This window comes from Sus scrofa, chromosome X (genome assembly GCF_054392235.1).
Source record: "Sus scrofa isolate SSC_HxYL_T2T_F1_AM1 chromosome X, Sscrofa_HxYL_maternal_Yorkshire_Landrace_v2.0, whole genome shotgun sequence".
Classification (NCBI taxonomy): domain Eukaryota; kingdom Metazoa; phylum Chordata; class Mammalia; order Artiodactyla; family Suidae; genus Sus; species Sus scrofa.
The window spans coordinates 36,752,676-36,776,107 of NC_139401.1; the positions used below are offsets into that span (position 1 = coordinate 36,752,676).

General features: G+C 40.2%; 1 protein-coding gene across 15 annotated transcripts in view; it reads left to right on the top strand.

The window, feature by feature from the left end:
- The window catches only part of PRRG1 (proline rich and Gla domain 1), an 880,589-nt gene that overhangs the window by 777,539 nt on the left and 79,618 nt on the right, over positions 1–23,432 (top strand). For all 15 annotated transcript variants that reach the window (XM_085007671.1, XM_085007674.1, XM_085007682.1 and 12 more), the window contains one exon: positions 21,490–21,538. In XM_085007671.1, coding sequence (XP_084863797.1) covers positions 21,529–21,538 — 10 coding nt within the window. In that variant the 5' untranslated portion in view covers positions 21,490–21,528. The remainder of the gene's footprint in view (positions 1–21,489; positions 21,539–23,432) is intronic.

The following is a 23,432-nucleotide window of genomic DNA, read 5'->3' on the forward strand; positions in this document are numbered from 1 at the left end:
TAACAATGTGGATCAATCTTAGAAACAAGATGTTGAGCAGAAGCTAGACCCAAAAGAGTATATACCCTGTGATTCCATTTATATGAAGTTCAGAAACACTCAAACCTCATCTGTGATATGATAAAATCAGGCTGGTGGCTGCCCTTTTTAGGAGATAGTGACTAGATGGGGGCACAAGAGGCGGGCTCCTGGGGTGCCAGTAATGATCTGTTTAGTCTCCTGATCTTGGAACGGGTTACACGGTGTGCTCCCACTATGAAAATTCAACAGGTATATATACTTATGTTTTGTACGCTTTTCTGTATTTATGCTTTATTTGAATAATTTATATAAAAGTAATAAGTACTATATTACTGCTACATAACAAATTTTTGAATTTTATTGAGATATAATTGACATACATGTACGTATTTAAAGTGTAAAACCGGATCGTTTTTTGTGTATGTATACCCCCAGGAAATTGTCAACACAATCAAGATAATGAGTAACTTGTCACCTCAGAAATTCCTCTTCTTTCTTGTAGTCTCTCCTCTCATTTCTTTTTGATGGCTGAAAAGTTTTATTTACATATATAAAGTATCTTTAAAATCCACACTGAGGTATGCTCAGAGATAGCTCAATCTAATTTTTTGTTTAAATTGTAGACCTCTCACCCTGTTGGGAGGAAGAAATCCCTCTCTCAGTCAAGAACATATAAGCCAGATTGCCTGGGTTAGAATTTTAGCTCTGCCACTTTGCAGACTATATGACATTGGACAAGTTACTTAACTACTCTGCATCAGTTTCCTTATCTGTACCTCTAGTGCTAATGCTAGTACTATACCCAACTCATAAGATTACAGAGATTAAAGAAATTAATATACATAATTAAAAAGCAATATGTTACTGTCCTGGTGTTGTTGTTCCCTTAGGTTGCTTTGCTAAAATCCTCAGTTCTCAGTTTTTCCTGACGATAATAAAGCTGTGCGTTGAGAGGGCCCTACCTTCAAATATCCTACCGGCACCTACCTCTCTCTTGCGTTCACATCTCCTTCGGTATCATCTCCCTCTGAGCTCCTTGCTGAAGGCGAGGTGAGGTATGCATTTGAAACCAGGCTTTTTTTGGTATAATGTCTTAGAGGGACATTTCGTGTGCTAAGAGGTACCCAAAATAGGATAGTTTAAAAATCCCAAGACCTTATGAGTCAGGATGTCAGAATACCCTTGCATTTGTTTCTACATGAAAAGTTGTTAGTGATCACTGTGACAGTAGTGCTTGTACATGTACAATAGCTATTCCTTGGATATATCCTAATACATATCCTATGAAAGATTCAACAAATAAAGATGTTATTTGTCCTTGAGAAGCTTACTGTCAACATGAAAAAATATAATTAGATTTTGAAGTAGTGCCTATGGAAAGACTGGGATCAGGTATTAGAGATACCAAAAAGGAGGAACGAGTAGGTCTTACTGATTGGTTATGTTACACTGAGCTAAGGATACTGCCACTGTTGTTAAGCCGTGCAGTGGGAGTGTGTTTTACTACTTCCCCTAAACTAGAAACAACCCAAATGTCCAACAGTGGTTGAATTAGTAAATAAATAGTGATGTATATACCTAACATGGAGTCAGTAGTGAGAATGAATACATTACAACCACATGCAACAGTATAGATGATTGCAAACATGATGTTGAGTGGAAGAAGCTATTTCTCAAAGAATACACTGTGATTATATTTATGTGAAGGTCCAAAAAAAAAAAAAAAACCCTTGCAAAACACATCTATGGTATAAGAAATCTGGTTAGTGGTTACTAGTAGTGCTTACCCGCCGCCCCCGCCCCGCCCCACCCCACCGGCTTTCCTCACCTTGCTGATTCCAAGTACAAGGCTTGCCCTAATCACCTTCACCACCACTGTACCATCGCCTGCGAGGAATGACCAGGGATCTGTTTTTCAGGGTTTCCGGTCCCGGGAAGTTGCAAAGAGAGCAGTCTACATGGCTGACTCAGTGGGGACTGAATAAAAAAGCCTCCCACCAAGATAGGCTTCCTCCTAGCAGGGAGGTCATCGGCAAGGGGATAACGCCTGTCTATCCCAGAGAAGCCCTCGCCGTGCCCCACCAGGAAAAGTTCTGTCCATACGCTTGCGCTGGTGGTCTGTTGAATGTAAAACCACTCCCAGGAGACTCCTGGGCACTCATGCAATGCCCCTCGCCGAAATGGGCCATTGTTACTCATCTCTTTGGTCCCTGTGGATGTGGCCCTTCTGTCCCAGGCCCCTCTAACTTCTCTCCTCCCTTAACTGAGGGGAGCCTCTCTGGCCTGCGTCAGGGAATGAGTGGAATGGATTGCAGGGAGAGCCCATACCCTCATTACATTCTTCATTCATATTGTCTCCACTGTACCTGAGAAGACAAAGTTAGGACATTTTTTCCTCTTTTTCTGACCCAGGCTTCTCTTTATTTGAAGCAATGAGCACAGAATAACTTCATTACTTGTGGAGGAGGTAATAGGTAAGGAGTAGCAAAGAAGGGAAAAAATGAACTCTTGGGAGACATAAACTTTTAAATAGCTTCAGATGTCATCCCACAGTACTTGGGTTGAACGAGATGACAAAGATATTAATATTATAGTTACGGAATTTAGAGGTAAAGCTACTTTATATATGTGATGGAAAAAATCCTTGGTTTTAGATTCATGATGTTTCAGGTGGTAGCGGGATATCCAGGTGTAGGTTTCTCTGACGCCTTTGAAAGTATGCAAGTTAGAGGAAACGTCAAGCCTGGATCTATAGCTTTGTATTTTATTGCGATAGACGTGATCATTGAAACATTATTGTAGATGAAATAAACGGCTTCTCCTAGGAAACACTGTTGACGTCAAGTGATTTATAGGGCATCTGGATTATTTGATGTAGTTTGTGATGACTTCTTTTTACTCACTGAGGTACTTCTATAGCTTTAGCCTGATTTATTTACTTACACCCTTATCTTTAATATTTTATTGTGTACTTGAAATATAAGTCCCGCTGTCACATAAAATTAATATCTCTAACTTAAAGGTTATTAGAGAATTTTCTAACTGTTGTTATTGATAGTGCTAGACCTTTGTTTCAATAATATTTATCCTGGGCTTACTGGTATTTCTTTTGACTTGTTGACTTATGGAAATTCAGTAAGCCCTTTGATGTATACTCCAGGGGTTGGCAAATAATGGCTTGCTGCCTGTTGTTGTATGGCCCGTGAACTGAGAATCGTTTTTACATTTTTAAATGGTCGAAAATTTTTAAAAGGATATTTCATGACACATGAAAAGTATATAAAATTACAATTTCATTATCCATAAAGTTTTGTTAAACACAGTCACACAAAAATTCATTTCTCTGGCTGCTTTTCTGCTACAACAGCAAAGTCAATTAGTTGCGGCAGAGACCATATTGGCCTGCAAAGCTTAAAATATTTACTCTGTGGCCCTTTACAGAAAAAGTTTGCTGACTCCTGGTCTACACCAACACCTGTATCATTGATAAACTACTAAAAGACATATCAAAAAAGTGTGTGTTTACATAGGTAGTCATTTAAATAACCTCTAGCTTCCTTTTCTGCCTCACTTTTTTTTTTTTAATCCTTTGAAGTACTACGATTTATCCCAATTTAACATGCTACATGCTTTGCTTGGTTAAATAAAGAAGCATAGGTTCCCAGCCAGGTTGTAACTTTCCTGAGGGCAGGGATTTTTGTCTTTTTAATTTACTGCTATATCTCCAGCACCTAGGCATGCAGTAGAAACACACTATGTGTTTGCGTAGTCACACAGTATATATTTGTTGAATTGAAAAGATGACCATACTGAATGGACTACCTGTTACTGTACCCAAATCTGAGGATAACTAGAGAACAAAGTGTCCTTTCATCGTTTGCATAACTTGTCTCCCTTTGCTCTCCTGATTCAACATGTAAGAATCCATGGAATGGAACAATATCTGACAGCACTTTGGATGCTGCTGCCTCGTGTATATCACTTGGAGGAAGAGCATTTATAAACACATGTTATATATATTAATTTTAAAATTATTCAGTAGTGTCATATTATGGTTTTATAGTTTATTGATTTTATAATTACTGTATTCATACTTAATGTTTATATATTACAAAATATATTTTTCAAGCCTCTATGTCAGTTATTATATTTGTACCTTGAGGTTAATGGGCCTAGCAAAGTGAATGGTGCAGAGTAAGTACTCAAAGGTTAGAGTAATTGAAGATTTAAGCAAGCTCTTTGGGAATTGATTGCATTATGAATGCAGAGGTATTGTTTAACAGTTTCCCATCACATTTAGTTTAAAATTCAACTATAATAAAATTTAAAAAAAACTAAAATTCAGACTGTTTTTCAGCCAGTAAATTCTTGTATGATTTGACCATTTGTCTCTGTCTCCAATCTCTTCTCTCTTGCTTGCCATGTTAAAGCCATACTGAAACTTCTTTAGATTTCTCTAATACTTTAAATTCCTTTATGTATAGTTTTTTTTTTTTCTTTTTAGGGCCACACCTGTGGCATATGGAAGTTCCCAGGCTAGGGGTCGAATCAGAGCTGCAGCTGCCAGGCTATGCCAAAGCCATGGCAACACCGGATCTGAGCCACATCTGCGACCTGCACTGCAGGTTGCAGCAATGCCAGATCCTTAACCCACTGAGTGATGCCAGGGATCATACCTGTATCCTCATGGATATTAGTTGGGTTCTTAGCCTGCTGAACTGCAACGGGAACTCCCTATTTATAGTTTTTTTTTTTTTTTTGAAGAAAAATTATTATGAGCCCTGATAGATAGACTCTAAGCGGGGATCAGATTTGTCTTATTCACCATCAAGTCCCCAGTGCTTCGCAATATTACTGACATTTAGTAAGCAGTAAGTAAATATTTGTTGAATGAGTACATATATGACTTAAAAAGCGCTGGACTTGGTGTCAGAACTCCTAGGTTAAAATCCTGTGGAATGTGTTCTGAATCTTGTTTTGGATGCCAGTTAAACAGGTGTTTTTTGTGAAGTCAATGAGCTGTACATGTATAATACGAGCACTTTTGATGTAAATGTGTTGATGAGGTAAAAATAATCCTGGGGTGCTCCTCCTTACTGATTATGTGAAAATCAGTTATGTGATTTTTGAATGCAGTATTCAATTCCATTCAGTCTTTTGAGTTATGTGAATCCATTTCTTTGAAATTTCTTTAACCAGTTATCCAAAGGTATTGTTGTACCCACTGAGGCTGTTGTGAGCACCGATACGATGAGGTATGTGAAAGTGCCTCATTGTTGTAGATAAACAAATAAACCAGTTGAAACGTTATCATTGGAAGGATGCAGAAGTTGAGAAGATGCAGAGGGGAAGCTCTGCGAAACCTCGTAGAATAAACACATTTCTTACAGGGGGGGCCCTTAGGCAGCTGAAGAGCTGGGGTTTGAAGAGACACGGTGAGAAGAGAACAGAATTCATCTCATCTCTAGAGTATGCCACAAGACCTAAAGGCCTGAATTTTAAAGGGCTAAAGGCCCTCTTATTCAAAATTACAAGGACCTTGGGGCTTGGGGAAGAGCAGGAGAATAGGACTGGCAAAGCCCTTGGTAGGGTAGCCAGAAATTAATGCAAGGGTATATCTTTGTCCTCCACAGTGGAGAACAGTGAGGTGATTGACCTACCTCATCAACCATGAGAGAGCCATGTGGCTGAAAAACACAGCCATCGTTGAAGTCCTTCTCTACGTATTAAAATATACCCTGCAGTGTTTCAAAACTAATAAAGAGCTAGATGTAATTGAATCTCAGGAGATCACTGTAAGAAGAATCACTACCAGGATTAGGAGTTGCCAGGCTATGATTGTCCCTGGAAGGCTGGGTAAACAGACACTAGCACATGTAAGGACATCAAAAATGGCAAAGGAGGCTCTTAAAGAACTGAGGGCACCCATTCCAAACTTCAATAGAACATGTACCTGAAGCTAAAACTTTAAAATCGAGTTTTATTTTTACATAAATGGGGTAGTACCCATCGTGGCGCAGTGGTTAACCAATCCGACTAGGAACCATGAGGGTGTGGGTTCGATCCCTGGCCTCGCTCGGTGGATTAAGGATCCGGTGTTTCCATGAGCTGTGGTGTAGGTTGCAGACGCGACTTGGATCCCGCATTGCTATGACTCTGGCCTAGGCCAGTGGCTACAGCTCTGATTCAACCCCCAGCCTGGGGACCTCCATATGCCATGGGAGCGGCCCTAGAAATGGCAAAAAGACGAAAATAAAATAAAATAAAATAAATGAGTTTTTAGAAACATTCAGCTCATAAAATATGTATTACTCTACCCTCTGTCTTAAGTAGTAATATTTGCACTTAATGTATTAAGCCAGATTGATCACCAGAAGTATATTGAACCAAGACATTTTGGGAAAGGAAATCTGTGTTACTATCCTCACAGGTCTGGCTCACTGTTTATTTATTGTTATCAAGAACTGTTCTGTTCTTAAAGGCTTCCTCCCTCGAAGGCTATGAAATTAGGGCTATGAACAATAACTTCATTATGGATGAAGAAACTGAAGCTTGAAGAGGTTAAAAAACTTGCCCAAGGTCATGTAGCTAGTAATTGGCAAGGCAGGCCTCAAACCCTGGTGGTATGTGTGGTGACAAAGCCCACACTCTGACCTGGTGGTGGATCGCGTGTCAGGGTGTACCTAAGCTGCCATCATTTAAGAGGCCACAGTTCTGGAAATTGGCTGAGTCCTATCATGTCTTCCATGTGTAAGAAATCTACCCACAGAGAAGAACTCTTAAAAACTGTCGACTGATGAATCTTACTTGAATATATTGGAAGAGAGTAGCCTCTGTAATGTTGTTACTGGACCGTAAGCTCCCAAAAAGGGAATTTGTCCCTTTTGTCTGCCATGTTTCTCTGAAGCAGAGTTTCTCAGTCTTGACACTATTGACATTTTAGACTGGGTGATTTATGTTGTGGGGAACGGTTCTTTGAATTGTTAGGATGTTTAGCAGGATCTCTGGCCTGAACCCAGTAGGTGTTGGTAGTACCCCTCTCCAGATGGAACAAGCAAAGCTATCTCTAGACGCTGCCAAATGTCTCTTGGAGAAAAAATTACCCCCAGTTGAGAACAACTGCCCTTCTAAAGAATAGAGCAGTGCTGGCAAGTAAAAGATACCCAGTATTTTTTAATTGACTGGAGACAGGCGTGAACGGTGGTCCACAAAGTATACTGCTTGTGACATGCATGCAAAGTAACTAGAGGGAACCTTGAGAAAGTTCTAGAACTTTAATAGTTATGCATTTTTATATGCATTAGAAAAAGAAAACATATCCCATCCATGATTTCATGTCGTATTTTATAGGACCATGCTGAAGTAGATACTGAAATTTAAAAAAGACTTAATTGAAGGAAACATTGTATAATCCATAAATGCTTTTAGCAGAAATCATAAAATTGATCAAAATGGTATGTAAACGACTGGAGTTTGTTGCATTGATCTTTACCAAGGGAAACTGAGGCAAACTGTGCCCTGAACATACTTAGTAGGAAAGCCCTCACTGGGAATGATCTGGTGTCCTGCACAACCTAGACACAGATGTAGCAGACAGATTGCCAACCCTCTGAAAACTGGACTGTCTGATAGATAATGTAAGGGATGCACATCTGTATGAGTTAGCACCTAAGTTCCAGATTGTATGAGAGTTCAGAGGAAAAACAGATGACCTCCTATTCCAGGTGATGAGGAAAGGCTTCCCCACTGATAGTGAGGGACGAATGGGACGTTAGTAGGTATGCGTAACGCAGAGAAAGAGAGCAGAGGCCTAGAGCTGCAAGTTTAAAGTGTAGTTAAGGGTTGAGTAGAGGCCGCTTTAGCTGGAGTGCGGCGTAGCCGTTAAAGAAGGTGGAACCTGCTTGTCGAGAATGTTTCATGCCAGACTGGGGTAAATCCATGGAAAGGTGATTTTTATTTAGATTTTCTAATGCCCGGCTAAAAGCTACTTTGTGGTCTTTAACTGTGTTGCCATTACTTTAGAAAGTCATGTGTAGCTCGGGAGGGGATCTGACCGAGAGTCAAGATTGATGAATACTGCTGCTTAGAGAAGTATACAGACCTAAACACACACACACACACACACACACACACACACACACACACACACACACACTCTCTCTCTCTCTCTCTCTCTCTCTCTCTCTCTCTCTCTCTCACTCTCTCCAGGTGAAAGAAGAGAATAAAGCAATAGGGGGTCAGAGGAGAAAGAGAAAACTAAACCTGGCAGCAGCAGGAGAAGTAGTGACCGGGGACCGGGGGAGTTGAGCGTTGGGGGTGATATTAGCAATAGGCCTTGACCTCCACATCTCTGTAAGGAAATTGTCTTCTGTAAGACAAGATTCAGATCTTGGGAAGTTGACTCCTGGAACACTAGGTGAGTCAGCTGACAGATAGTATCGATCTTTACCTACTTGGTGTCATCTTCCCCTGGAAGAGAGCTGCCAAGAAGCAGCCTGTTCTCTCCACCACGTTGACCTCTGGAGAGGCCAGTCCTCCTTGAAAATCTCGGCCTATGCCTGACAGCTCTTCCCTTTGTAGTCCCCCTAACACAACTGAGAATGGCTTGATTCTTTTCAAAAAGACTATTAAATGTTGAAGAGTAAACGAATAGAATACAAGAAGTCCTGGCAGTCAAATCTCCTTGCCCTCTTGCTGCCGAAGAGAACGTCTTAAAAATCCAAATGTAGCTATGTGATTCCCTTGCTTCACTCTTTCATAGCGTCTCACTTGTACAGGGATTGCATTTTAGTGTATTAACTTTTTTAGGGTTTTTCCTGGAGTGAGAAAGGTTTTGGAATTCTCTTCATATGCTTACTTTATTTATCTGACTTGGAGGGTTAACAATGAAAATTGAGATGCTACTGGAAAGGACGAAGGGCCTTCCTGTGAACATGTATGAGAGTTCCAGCTCTTTCCTAAAGCCTTCCCAGAATAGCTTCACCCGAAGGGGCAGGGCTCACAAAACCGCTTTCTCATAAGACTGTCTCAAGGAGAAATCCTAGTGTGTGGGATACAGCCCACCACCCCAATTCAGCCTCAAGAGTTTGGTCCTTGGCCATTTTACATATTAGTGTTCTGCATTAGATTTTTTTGAGAGTGGGCTGCTGCTTTAAATAAGAGGTGGAGGTGATGTGCAATCACTTGATATCTCAGGTTCCTTTTGGCTTCAAAATTAGCCCCCTTGATGTCTTTCTTGATTGTCTTTATGCTAAATTTGTTCCATATAATATAATGCCTTGTTAGAAAGTAATGAAATTTCAGACTTGTGAGAGGTTTTTAGCAGTTACCTTGTCCAGTTTCCCAAAGTGAGCTCCAAAGAATAGAACTCCTGAGAAATATTGATTGCTCACAAAAAGGATGATGTAGCAAATATGTTGAGAGACCATACTTTTGTCACATTGCTTATTGGCATTTTTAAGGCTCTGAAAAGTTTTATAATAAAGAAACCTGTTGAACTTTGAGACAGCGTTTCTTACATTTATTTGTTCAGAGCCCTGTGGGGCTTTTTTGGTCTTTTGTTTTGTTTTGTTTTTGGCCGTGGTGTGCCGTGGCTTGATGTGGGATCTCTGTTCCCAAACTCGGGATTGAATGTGGGCCGCAGCAGTGACATCATCAAGTCCTAACCACTAGACCACCAGGGAACTCCACCGGGCCCTATTTTTAATAATGCACCTTTTGGCATCCTGTGGGCATCAATTTGGGCAACACTCATCTAGTTCAGCCCCCCCTCCATTTGCAAGAAATTTGAGATAGAAATGATTTTCTATTGTCAAACAACTAGTTATCAGGTTTCAGTCACATATTTAATACCTGATTGTTTCATATATGCTTAATTTCTTTCCCAGCTTTACTTGAGATGCAATTGATACATGAGTGTGTAAGTTTAAGGTGTACAATAGGATGATTTGATACACAGGTATCTTGTAAAATGGTTGCCGCAATGAGGTTAGTTAATGGATCCATCACCTCACATGGGTATAGTATACTTTTTTGTGTGATGTGTTGACAACTTTTTAGATTGTCTTGCTTAGCATCTTTCCTCTGCATGGTAAGTATTGATAACTATAGTGATCATGCTGTGTATCATATCCCCAGAACTTATTCATTTTAAAAATTGGAAGTTTATACCTTTCGACTCTCTTCACCCATTCTTACCACCACTCCTTGTCCTCAACCCTGGCAACCACCAGCCTACTGTCTATTTTTATGAGTTTAGGTTTTTTTTAAAGTTCACGTATAAAATTATACAGTATTGGTCTTTCAGTGTCTGACTTATTTCACTTAATGTAATGCTCTCAAGATTGTCACAAACGGCGGAATTTCCTTTCTTATGGCTGAATAATACTCCATCGTGTATGTGTGTATATTTTTACATCTTACATCTCTTGGTCGACCTTTAGGTGCTTCCATGTCTTGACTGTTGTAAATGATACTGCAGTGAATGTGGTGGTACAGAAGTCTCTTCTAGATAGTGATTTCATTTCTTTCAGATAAATACCCTGAAGAATTATTACTGGATCATGTGACATTTCTTTTTTTTTTTTTCTTGCGGAACTTCCATATTGTTTTCCACAGTGGCTGTACCAGGTTACATTCTCACCAACAGTGTACAAGGTCCCCCCTTTTCCACGTTTTCTCTGACATATGTTATCTCTTGTCTTTTTTTTTTTTTTTTTTTTTAATGGCTGCACTTGCGGCATATGGAAGTTCCTGGGCCAGGGATTGAATTCCAGCCCCAGCTGCAACCCGTGCCTCAGCTATGGCAACACTGGGTCCTTAACCCACTGCGCCAGGCTGGAGATTGAACATGTGCCTCTGCAGCGACCCTAGCTGCTGCTCTTGGATTCTTAACCCACTGTGCCACAACGGGACCTTCTCTCTTGACTTTTTTTTTTTTTTTTTTTTTTTTTTTTTTTTTGCCTTTTTAGGGCCACACCCGAGGCATGTGGAGCTTCCCAGGCTAGGGGTTGAATTGGACCTGTAGATGCCGGCCTACACCACAGCACTTCGGGATCCGAGCCACGTCTGAAACCTATACCACAGCTCACGGCAACGCCGGATCCTTAACCCACTGAGAAGGCCAGGGATTGAACCTGCATCCTCATGGATGCTAGTCAGATACGTTTCCGCTGAGCCACAGTAGGAACTTCTCTCTTGATTTTTTGATAATAGATATATTAGCAGGTGTGAGGTGTAAATGTTTCATTGTGGTTTTGATTTGCGTTTTTCTCATGATTGGAGGTGTTGAACACCTTTTCATGTACCTGTTGGCCATTTGTATGTCTTCTTTTGAAAAATGTCTAAGGTTAATTGACCATTTTAAAATTTGGGTATTCATCTTTTACTATTGAGTCGCATAAATTCATGGTATATTTTGGATTAACCCTTTATTGGATATGTGATTTGCAAATACATTCTTCCATTCTTTAGGTTGCCTTTTCATTTTGCATGTCATTTCTTTCGCTGTGCAGAAGCTTTTTAGTTTGATATATTGCCATGTATTTATTTGGGGAGGGTGGCCTGTGTTTTAACATCATGTCCAAAAATCATTGGCAAGACCAGTTTCAAGGCATTTTTTCCCTTTCGTTTTCTTCTAGGATGTTGAAGAGTTCAGGTCTTACATTTAGGTCTTTAATAAATTTCAACTTAATTTTTGTCAGTGATGTAAGGCAGGGTGTCCACTTTCTTACTTTCCCATGTGAATGTCTAGTTTTCCCAGAATCATTAGTTGAAAAGACTATCTTTTCCCTCACTGAGCGTTCTTGGCTCCCTTGTCAAGAATTAGTTGCCCTTATATGCTTTGGTTTATTTCCAGATGCTGGGTTGTGTTCCTTTGGTCTATTTGTTCTTTTATGCTAGTACTTCTAGGTTGTTTAATTTGTTGGCATATAATTGTTCATAGTAGTTTCTTAAGATCCTTTGTATTTTTGTGGCATTACTTTTAATGTGTCCTCATTTCTAATCTTATTTGTGTCCTATTTCTTTCTTGGTCTAGCAAATAATTTGTCAATTTTGCCCATTTTTTTCAATAAACCAGCTCTTAGTTTTGTTAATCTTATCTATTGTTTACCTCTTCTTTATTTCATTTATTTCTGCTCTAAGATTTAGTATTTCCTTCCTCTACTAAATTTGGGTTTAGTTTGTTGTTCTTTTACTAGTTCCTCGAGGGGTAAAGTTAGGTTCTTCTTTGAGATCTTTCTTTTCTCTTAAAAGTTTATTGCTATAAACTTCCTCTTATAACTGTGCTTGTTGCATCTCACTGGTTTTTTTATGTTGTGTTTCCATTTTTGTATGTCTCAAGGTTTTTTAATTTATCTTTTTTTTTTCTTCTTTGGTCTATTGGTTGGTCAGGAATGTGTTGTTTAATTTCCATGTATTTGAAATTTTTCTGGCTTTCTTCCTTTTATGGATTTCTAGCTTTGTAGCATTGTGTGTACAGATAAAGAGAACAGACTTGTGGTCAAGGGGGGAAGGGGAAGGGAAGGATTGGAGTTGGGGATTAGCAGATGCAAACTATTGTATATAGGATGGATAAACAACAAGGTCCTACTGTCACATGGAACTGTATTCAGTATCTTGTAATAAACCAAAATGGAAAAGAATATGAAAAGGTATTCGTGTACAACTGTATCACTTTGCTATACAGTGGAAATTAACTCCAAATTGTAAATGAACTATACCTCAAAAAATGAAAAATATTGTGTTTGTGAAAGATGCTTGATGTAATATCTATCTTCTTGAATTTGTTAAGACTTTTTTGTGGCCTCTTGTATGATCAATCCTAGAAAAGGTTTCTGTGTGCTTGAGAAGAATGACTATTCTACTGCTATTGGATGGAATGTTTTATATATGTCTGCTAGGTCCATTTGGTCTCTAGTGTTATTTAAATCCACTGTTTTGTGATTGATTCTCTGTCTGGATGAGCTATCCATTGTTGAGAGTAGGCCATTAAAGTCAACAGCTGTTGGAGAGGGGATTAAGATGGCGGAATAGAAGGACTGGAGCTCAACTTCTCTCCTAAAAACAACAAAATTCACAACTAAAGACTGAGCACACTTCACCAAAATGGACCGGAAACCTTAAAAAAGATACCCTACTCCAGAAGAAAAAGAGGAGGCCACATCAAGAGGTAGAAGGGGCGATTTCACAATTTAAACAACCCCATACCTCCTGGGTGGGAAGCTCCACAGACTGGAAACTAACTGGTTCACAGAGACTCACCTACAGGAGTGAGAGTTCTGAGCCACACATCAAACTCTCACGTGTGGGGATCTGGCACAGGGAGAAAGAGCCCCGGAGCATCTGGCATTGAACAGGCCAATGGGGCTTGTGTGCAAGAGCTCCATGGGACTGGGGGAAACAGAGACCCCATTCTTAAAAGATGCACACAGACCTTCACGTACACTGAGTCCAAGGGCAAAGCAAAGTCTCCAAGGGAATCTGGGTCAAACCTGACCGCAGTTCTTGGAGGACATCCTGGGAAAACAGGGGTGAATGTGGCTTGTTGTGAGGGAAGGACATTAAAGGCAAAGCTCTCGGGAATATTCAGCAGCAGTGCCTTTCTCTGGAGGTGGCCATTTTGGGAAAATCTGGCCCCACCAGTCAGCTAGCCACTGAGAAGCCCCAGGGCAAACAACAACCCACGTGGGATCACAGCCCCACCCCTCAGTAAACAGGCTACCTAAAGACCCCTCAGGCACACAGCTGCCTCTAATCCCATCCAGAGACTAAGCCCCACCCACCAGAGGGATTAGAATCGGCTCCTCCTACCAGGGGGCAGGCATCAGTCCCTCCCATCAGGAAGCCTACAGCAAGCCCCCATACTGACTTCAGCCACAGGGGGGCAGACATCAGAAGTAAGAGAGGCTACAATTCTATGATCTGTAAGAAGGTCACCACACCAAAAACCTATAAAAATGAAAAGACAGAGAACTATAACTCAGATGAGGGAGAAAGGAAAAACCCCAGAAAAACAGCTAAGCCATGAGGAGATTCTCAGCCTCCAGGAAAAAGACTTTAGACTGTTGATGCTGAAGAAAATGCAAGACATTGGAAATAAACTGGAGGCAAAGATGGATAACTTACAGGAAACACTGAGCAAAGAGATACAAGATATAAAACTTAAACAAGTAGAGATGCAAAATACAATAACTGAAATAAAAAATTCACTAGAAGCAGCTAACAGCAGAATACAGGAGGCAGAACGAATAAGCGAGGTGGAAGGACAGATGAGTGGAAATTACGGATGCAGAACAGAAAAGAGAAAAAAGATTGAAAAGAAATGAAGAGAGTCTCAGAGAACTCTGGGACAACGTGAAACGCACCAACATCTGTATTATAGGGGTGCCAGAAGGAGGAGAGAGAGAAGGGGACAGAAAAAATATTTCAAGAGATAATAGCCGAAAACTTCCCTAACATGGGGAAGGTATCACTCACTCAAATCCAGCAAGCACGACGAGTACCATACAAAATAAACCCAAGGAGGAACACCCCAAGACACATACTAATCAAACTGACCACAATTAAAGACAAAGAGAAAATCTTGAAAGCAGGTAGGGAAAAGAAACAAATAACATACAAGGGAGCCCTGATAAGGCTATTGGCAGATTTTTCAACAGAAACTCTGCAGGCCAGAAGGGAGTGGCATGATATACTTAACGTGATGAAAGGAAAAAACCTCCAACCAAGATTACTCTACCCAGCAAGGCTCTCGTTCAGATTTGAAGGAGAAATCTCAGATAAGCAAAAGCTGAGAGAATTCAGCAACACTAAACCAGCCTTACAACAAATACTAAAGGAACTTCTATAGGCAGAAAAGAACAAGAGAAGAAGGAAAGGAAAAAGAGCAGCAAAAACAAATCCAAAGTAATTAATAAAATGGCAGTAAGAACATACATATCAATAATTACCTTAAGTGTGAATGGACTAAACACCCCAACCAAAAGACAGAGACTGGCTGAATGGATGCAAAAACAAGACCCATACATATACTGTCTTCAAGAGACCCACTTCACTTCTAGGGACACATACAAATTGAAAGTGAGAAGATGGAAGGAAATATTTCATGCAAACGGGGATCAAAAGAAAGCTGGAGTAGCAATACTCATATCAGGCAAAATAGACTTTAAAATGAATATTTTCAGGGACAGAGAAGGACATTACATAATGATCAAAGGATCAATCCAAAAAGATGTTATAACAATTTGAAATATCTACGCACCCAGCACAGGTTCACCACAATATATAAGGCAACTGGTAACAACCTTAAAAGGATAAATCGACAATAACACAATCATAGTGGGGGACTTTAACACCCCACTTACAGCAATGGACAGATCAACAAGACAGAAAATTAATAAGGAAACACAGGACCTGAATGAAGCATTAAACCAGATGGACTTAATAGATATTTATAGGACATTTCATCCAAAAGCAACAGAATACACATTCTTCTCAAGTGCACATGGAACATTCTCTAAGATTGACCATATCCTGGGCTACAAATCCAACCTCAGTAACTTTAAGAAAATTGAAATCATATCAAGCATCTTTTCTGACCACAACGCTGTACGACTGGAAATCAACAACAAGGAAAAAACTGCAAAAAACACAAACACGTGGAGACTCAACAACATGCTACTAAACAACCAATGGATCACTGAAGAAATCAAAGAGGAAATTAAAAAATACCTAGCAGCAAATGACAATGAAGATACGACACTCCAAAACCTATGGGATGCAGCAAAAGCCGTTCTAAGAGGAAAGTTTATAGCAATACAAGCCCACCTCAGGAAACAAGAAAAAACCCAAATAAACAAGCTAACTTTACATCTAAAGCAGCTTGAGAGAGAAGAACAGACAAGACCTAAAGTTAGTAGAAGGAAAGAAATCATAAAGATCAGAGTAGAAATCAATGAAATAGAAACAAAGAAAACCCTAGAAAAGATCAATGAAACGAAAAGCTGGTTCTTTGAAAAGATCAACAAAATGGATAAACCCTTAGCCAGACTTATCAAGCAAAAAAGAGAGAGGACTCAAATCAATAAAATTAGAAATGAAAAAGGAGAAGTAACAACGGACACCACAGAAATACAAAGGATCATAAGAGACTACTATATGCAACTATATGCCAATAAAATGAAAAACCTAGAAGAAATGGACAACTTCCTAGAAAAGTACAATCTTCCAAGACTAAACCAAGATGAAATAGAAAAGATGAATGGACCCATCACAAGAACTGAAATTGAAACTGTGATTAAAAAACTTCCAACCAACAAAAGTCCAGGACCAGATGGCTTCACAGGCGAATTCTATCAAACATTTAGAGAAGAGCTAACAGCTCTCCTTCTGAAACTATTTCAAAATATTGCAGAAGAAGGGATACTCCCAAACTCATTCGATGAGGCCACCATCACCCTGGTACCAAAACCAGACAAAGACTCCACAAAAAAAGAAAACTATAGGCCAATATCACTGATGAACATCGATGCAAAAATCCTCAACAAAATACTAGCAAACCGCATCCAACAATACATTAAAAGGATTGTACACCATGATCAAGTGGGATTTATCCCAGGCATGCAAGGGTTCTTCAATACCCGCAAATCCATCAGTGTGATACACCACATTAACAAACTGAAGAATAAAAACCATACGATCCTCTCCATAGACGTGGAAAAAGCCTTTGACAAAATCCAACACCCATTTCTGATAAAAACCCTTCAGAAAGTGGGCATAACGGGAACCTACCTCAATATGATAAAGGCCATATACGACAAACCCACAGCCAACATCATTCTCAATGGTGAAAAGCTGAAAGAATTCCCGCTGAGATCAGGAACAAGACAAGGATGTCCGCTCTCGCCGCTACTCTTCAACATAGTTCTGGAAGTCCTAGCCACAGCAATCAGAGAAGTAAAAGACATAAAAGGAATCCAAATTGGAAAGGAAGAAGTAAAACTATTGCTATTTGCAGATGACATGATGCTATACCTAGAGAATCCTAAAGACTCTACCAGAAAACTGTTAGAGCTTACCAATGAATATGGCAAAGTTGCAGGATACAAAATCAATACACAGAAATTGATAGCGTTTCTATATACTAACAATGAAAAAGCAGAAAAGGAAATTAGGGAAGCACTCCCGTTTACCATGGCATCCAAAAGAATAAAATACCTAGGAGTAAACCTACCTAAAGAAACAAAAGACCTGTACTCTGAAAACTATAAAACATTGATGAAAGAAATCAAAGATGACACAAATAGATGGAAAGATATACCATGCTCGTGGATTGGAAGAGTTAATATTATCAAAATGACTATACTACCGAAGGCAATCTACAGATTCAATGCAATCCCTATCAAATTACCAAGGACATTTTTCACAAAACTTGAACAAAATATGTTAAAAAGTTTGTTTGGAAGTACAACAGACCCAGAATAGCCAAAGACATCCTGAAAAAGGAACATGGAGCTGGAGGAATCAGGCTCCCGGACTTCACACTATACTACAAAGCAACAGTCGTCAAAAGTGCATGGTACTGGCACAAAGACAGAACTATAGATCCATGGAACAGGATATAAAGCCCAGAATTAAACCCTTGCACTTACAGCCAACTCATCTATGACAAAGGAGGCAAGACTATACAACGGAGAAATGACAGCTTGTTCAATAAGTGGTGCTGGGAAAACTGGACAGCCACATGGAAAAGAATGAAATTAGAACACTCCCTAACACCATACACAAAAATAAACTCCAAATGGATGAAAGACCTAGATATAAGACCAGACACTACCAGACTCCTAGAGGAAAACATAGGCCAAACACTCTCTGACATAAACGACAGCAACATCTTCTCAGATACACCTCTTAGAGTATTGACAGTAAAAACAAAAATAAACAAATGGGACCTAAGCAAACTGAAAAGTTTCTGCACAGCAAAGGAAACCCTAAACAACACAAAAAGACAACCCACAGAATGGGAGAAAATCTTTGCAAGTGAATCGACTGACAAGGGATTAGTCTCCAAAATTTATAAACAACTTCTGCAGCTCCATACCAAAAAAACAAACAACCCCATCCAAAAATGGGCAGAAGATCTAAACAGACAGTTCTCCAAAGAAGACATACAGATGGCCGAGAAACACATGAAAAGATGTTCAGTGTCACTCATTATTAGAGAAATGCAAATCAAAACCATGATGAGGTACCACCTTACACCAGCCAGAATGGCCATCATCCAAAAGTCTACAAACAATAAGTGCTGGAGAGGGTATGGAGAAAAAGGAACCCTAGTACACTGTGGGTGGGATTGTCAATTGGTACAACCACTGTGGAAAGCAGTATGGAGATTCCTCAGAAAACTAAACATAGAACTACCATTTGATCCAGCAATCCCACTCCTGGGCATCTATCCAGAGAAAACCATGACTCGCAAAGACACATGTACTCCAATGTTCATTGCAGCACTATTTACAATAGCCAAGACATGGAAACAACCTAAATGTCCATCGACAGAGGAGTGGATCCAGAAGAGGTGGTACATATACACAATGAAATATTACTCAGCCATTAGAAAGAACGAAATACCAGCATTTTTAGCAACATGGATGGACCTAGAAACCATCATGCTAAGTGAAGTCAGCCATACAATGAGACACCAACATCCAATGCTTTCACTGACATGTGGAATCTGAAAAAAGGACAGACGGAACTTCTTTGTAGAACAGATGCTGACTCACAGACATTGGAAAACTTATGGTCTCCAGAGGAGACAGTTTGGGGGGTGGGGGGATGTGCTTGGGCTGTGGGATGGAAATCCTGTGAAATCAGATTGTGATGATCATTATACAACTACAGATGTGATAAATTCATTTGAGTAATAAAAAAATGAAAAAAAATTAAGTCAACAGCTGTTATTATATGGCTGTTTATTTCTCCTTTTATTTGTATTAGTATTTGCTTTATATATTTAGATGCTCCAGTGTTGAGTACATAAACATTTACAGTTGTTGTATGTTCTTGATGAAGTGACCCCCTTTTCATTATATAATGACCTTCTTTTTCTCTCGTGACCATATTTAGCTTAAAACCTACCTTGTCTCATGTAAGTATAGCTATCCCTGCTTTCTTTTGGTTACCATTTGCTTGGAGTATCTATTTCATGAAGTCCCTTCACTTCCTTCTATATGTGTCTTTAAAACTAAAGTGAGCCTCTTGTAGGCAGCATGTTACTGGGATCTTGTTTGTTACCCATCCAGCCTTTCTGTCTTTTTATTGGAGAATTTAATCCATGTATGTTTAAAAGAATTTTTGATAGGTATTGCCATTTTGTCCTGTTGAACTCTTCAGTCATTGTATTCTTTCTTCAGCTCTAAGATTTCTGTTTTTTATATTTATGGGTTCTATTTCTTTCTTGAACTTTTTGTGTTGTTTGCGTACTGTTCTCCTAATTTTGTTTAATTGCCTATGTGTTCTTGTAGTTTACTGAAGTTTTTTTAGGAGGATTATTCTGAATTATTTTTTAGGCAGTTCATAGATCTTTATTTCATTAGGGTCAGTTGTTGGAGCTTTATTAGTTTCATTTGGTGGTGTCACATTTACCTGTTTCTTCATGATCCTTGAATACCTTGCATTGATATCTGTACATTTCTCTTCCAGACTTTTCCTTTTCTTCTGGTAGGGAAAGACCTTCACTAGTCATGACAGCTTGAGGTTGTTAGACAGGTCAGCTGGTAGCCTCCACAGTCATCAAGGCTTGTTATTGGAGTCTCTAGTTGGGTGAGAACATTGTCTATGCTCTGAGATTGGGTGGATGCCACTAGCTAGGCTCCACGTTTAAGCAGAACCACTGTGTGACCATCTCCCTATTTGGGTGGGGCTCCTAGTTTTGCTCGGCAGTCAGATGGGACCACTAGCTGAGTTCTGCAGTCACCTCCTGTTCAGTAAAGCCCCAGGCTGAGTTCATGGGTAGGGTGGTGCCAGTGGTTGGATTCCATGATTGAGTAGGGCTGTGGGTTGGGTTCAGCAATCACCCCTTGTTGTGTGGGGTCTCAGACTGTGCTCCACAACCAAGTGGTACCACTGGCTGGATTTTGTGTTTAGAACTGCCAGCTGAGCTCCCTAGCCAGAAGGGGCCTGGATCAGCTATGCACATGGCCAGAGCTGCTGGCAGGGATCTTTGCTCAGGTGCTGCTGTGAGCAGGAGTGCCCTCTGCCAGAACCTGAGTACTGTTTGCTATGAGCCCCACCCTCTTCTCCATCTCTGATCCCCAATAGTCAAGCCCAGCAGATTCCTCCGATGATCTCCATTAGGCAAGACCTGAGTGGGCCCCCTGGGAAGTGTCCCATATGCTGGGGGAGCTGAATGTCTGCCTTGGACTCTATTCCCACTATAGAATCCATATCGCCCAACTCACCCCTCCAGAGAGGATGGCGATGTGGTCAGAGTGTATCCAGTCCTCTTATCCTAATGTTCTTCTTCTCTGTCACTGCTGTCCAGCAGGGTGCTTCAGCCTTACCCCCAGGTTCTAGCATCTTCACAATGGAGTCTTTCGTATAGATAGTTGCTGGTTGGTCTTCTTATGAGGGAGAGTGAAGTTGGGAATGATCTATGTCATCTTTGGCATCACTCTCCTCTATATGCTTGGTTTCTATATTCCTTAACCTAGTGATAAATTATGTCTTATAATTTTGCCTCTCTGGTACTTAGCTCCATATTGGGAATGTAGCAGATGAACAATAAATGGGTGGTAGTTCTATGATTAAACCCTATAAGAAAATGAAGCACTGCGGTATAAATTAGCTTCTGTGTATATATTTTCACAAAGAAACAGAATTGTTATTCCTGCATGCACACCCGCATTTGCAATATGTGGTTTTTTCCTCCAGATTTCTGTTCTCAGTAGTTCGTGGTTATTGATTCATACCATTTATTGGTAATAACTGCAGGCTGCTTTGCCAGAGGGATGATTTGATTAGAGATACTGCTGTTGACACCATTCAGGAAAATGTTGCACTATAAAGGGTATTGGATTTGTCACAGACATTGAAGAGAAACCAGCGGTAGGCAAACTAATAATATGCTAGCCTCGTTATTAAAATGAAGCCTTTCAGCATTTCGGTCCATGATTTTTGCTGATACCACTGCCTTCCTAAGAAATAAGCATGTGACCAATTTGATGATTTTTATTTGGCAAGGTCAGAAACTAATGCCAGATAAACAAGGTCATAGTAAGTTGATATAAAGCCCATGCTTCCAGAATACTATGCTTCTGTTCTCTGAGGTTAGATATCTCTTTGTAATGGAGAAAACACTTATGTAAGGGGGGCAAGATTGGAACGCACTAAAACGAAATGCTCGTGTTGAGCACATTAGCTTTAATGGAACTTGAATCTGACTGTGTGGATGTGCTTTGTTTTGTACAGAGTCATCATCCCAGGACCTGCTGGAGACCACAAGAAAACATGGGGAGAAGTAAGTTTCTCTTTGCTTTTAAATAATTAAGATTCTGTCCACAGTAATCCACAATATCTAGGAAATGAGATTTGCAACTCCAAAGTTTTTGTGTGTGTGTAGACACCTAAATTGTATTTCTGGTTAATGTTAGAAAGGTTTTGTCTGAAGCAGGGCTGTGCAGCGAGAGACAAATGGATCACATGTTGCTCAGTGGAAAGGGTCTCTTTGCCCCCTACTCTTTTCTGTACGTCTCCCAGTACAGGGAGAGAAGGCTCAAACTTGATATTGTACAGACCTGCCCTAATCCCAACTTCTTTACAACTCTTAGCAAAGTTACTCATGCTGCTAATGGCTTCTAAGCCTTGTTGATAATAATGTCTACAAAAAATATGATCACACTATTGCAACCGGTGATAGTAATAAAACATCCATCTATGAACTTGACTTATAAGTGGCTTTGGTTGCCCCTAAAATGTTAAAGTCTGCCATTAAGAACCATTAGATGAATTCTCATCGTTTATTTTTTCTTTCTCATAAGACTTTCAGAGGTAGTGGACAAGAGACAAATTTAAGGCCATTTCTTTGTTAAGTTGTTAATAACCAACCACTGCAGTGACTTCCTAAATAATTCTAATCAACATAGATAAAATCAACTATAAAATCTGATGATCTGAAGGACCTCAGAGGAAGACTTGGTGTTGTGGAGTATAAAGAAAAGAGTTCTGGACATAGAGTCAGAGGCCTGAATTCAAGTTCTACCTCTGCTAACTTTTTTTTTTTTTTTTTGTCTTTTTGTCTTGTAGGGCCGCACCAGCGGCATATGGAGGTTCCCAGGCTAGGGGTCAAATCGGAGCTGCAGCTACTGGCCTACACCACAGTCACAGCAACACGGGATCTGAGCTGTGTCTGTGACCTACACCACAGCTCATGGCAACGCCGGATCCCTAACCCACTGAGCGAGGCCAGGGATTGAACCTGCATCTTCATGGATGCTAGTCGGGTTCAGCAGCCACTGAGCCACGATGGGAACTCCAACCTCTGCTGTCTTGATCAAGTTCTCGTGTTCCCCTAAACTTGTTTGTTCATCTCTGAAGTGTGATTAATAACCTGCAGTATTAGCCTCAGGAAACAGTGGTTGGCCTAATGTGATAATGCATATGCAAGGACGTTGAGAACTCTAAAGTGTAATGGAAGAATGCAGTGGTATCTGCTCATTGCCGTCCTTATTAAATAAGTATATCTTTATTGGTTCAGTAGTTAAAATGAAGTTATTTGATCAGATGCCTCCATAGGGAGCATGGGACTAGGGTTGTGCAAATGACAGTGTTTCCTTAGGTTTCCTGCTCCAGGCATCTTGCTGACCCCATGTCATTATGGGCCCTGGGTAGGCAGCCCCAAGGATTATGGACAGAAAATATCTCCCCCAAAACGCATGAAAAGAGGTGCAACATCACTCATTATTAGAGTAATGCAAATCAAAACCATGATGAGGTAGCACCTTACACCAGCCAGAATGGCCATCATCCAAGAGTCTACAAACAATAAGAGCTGGAGAGAGTGTGGAGAAAAAGGAACCCTAGTACACTATTGGTGGGGTTGTACATTGGTGCAACCACTGTGGAAAACAGTGTGGAGATTCCTCAGAAAACTAAACATAGAACTACCATTTGATCCAACAATCCCACTCCTGGGCATCTATCCAGAGAAAACCACGACGCGCAAAGACACATGTACTCCATTGTTCATTGCAGCACTATTTACAATAGCCAAGACACGGAAACAACCTACATGTCCATCGACAGAGGATTGGATCGAGAAGGTGTGGTACATATACACAATGCAATATTACTGAGCCATTAAAAGGAACGAAATACCAGCATTTTTAGCAGCATGGATGGAGCTAGAAATTATC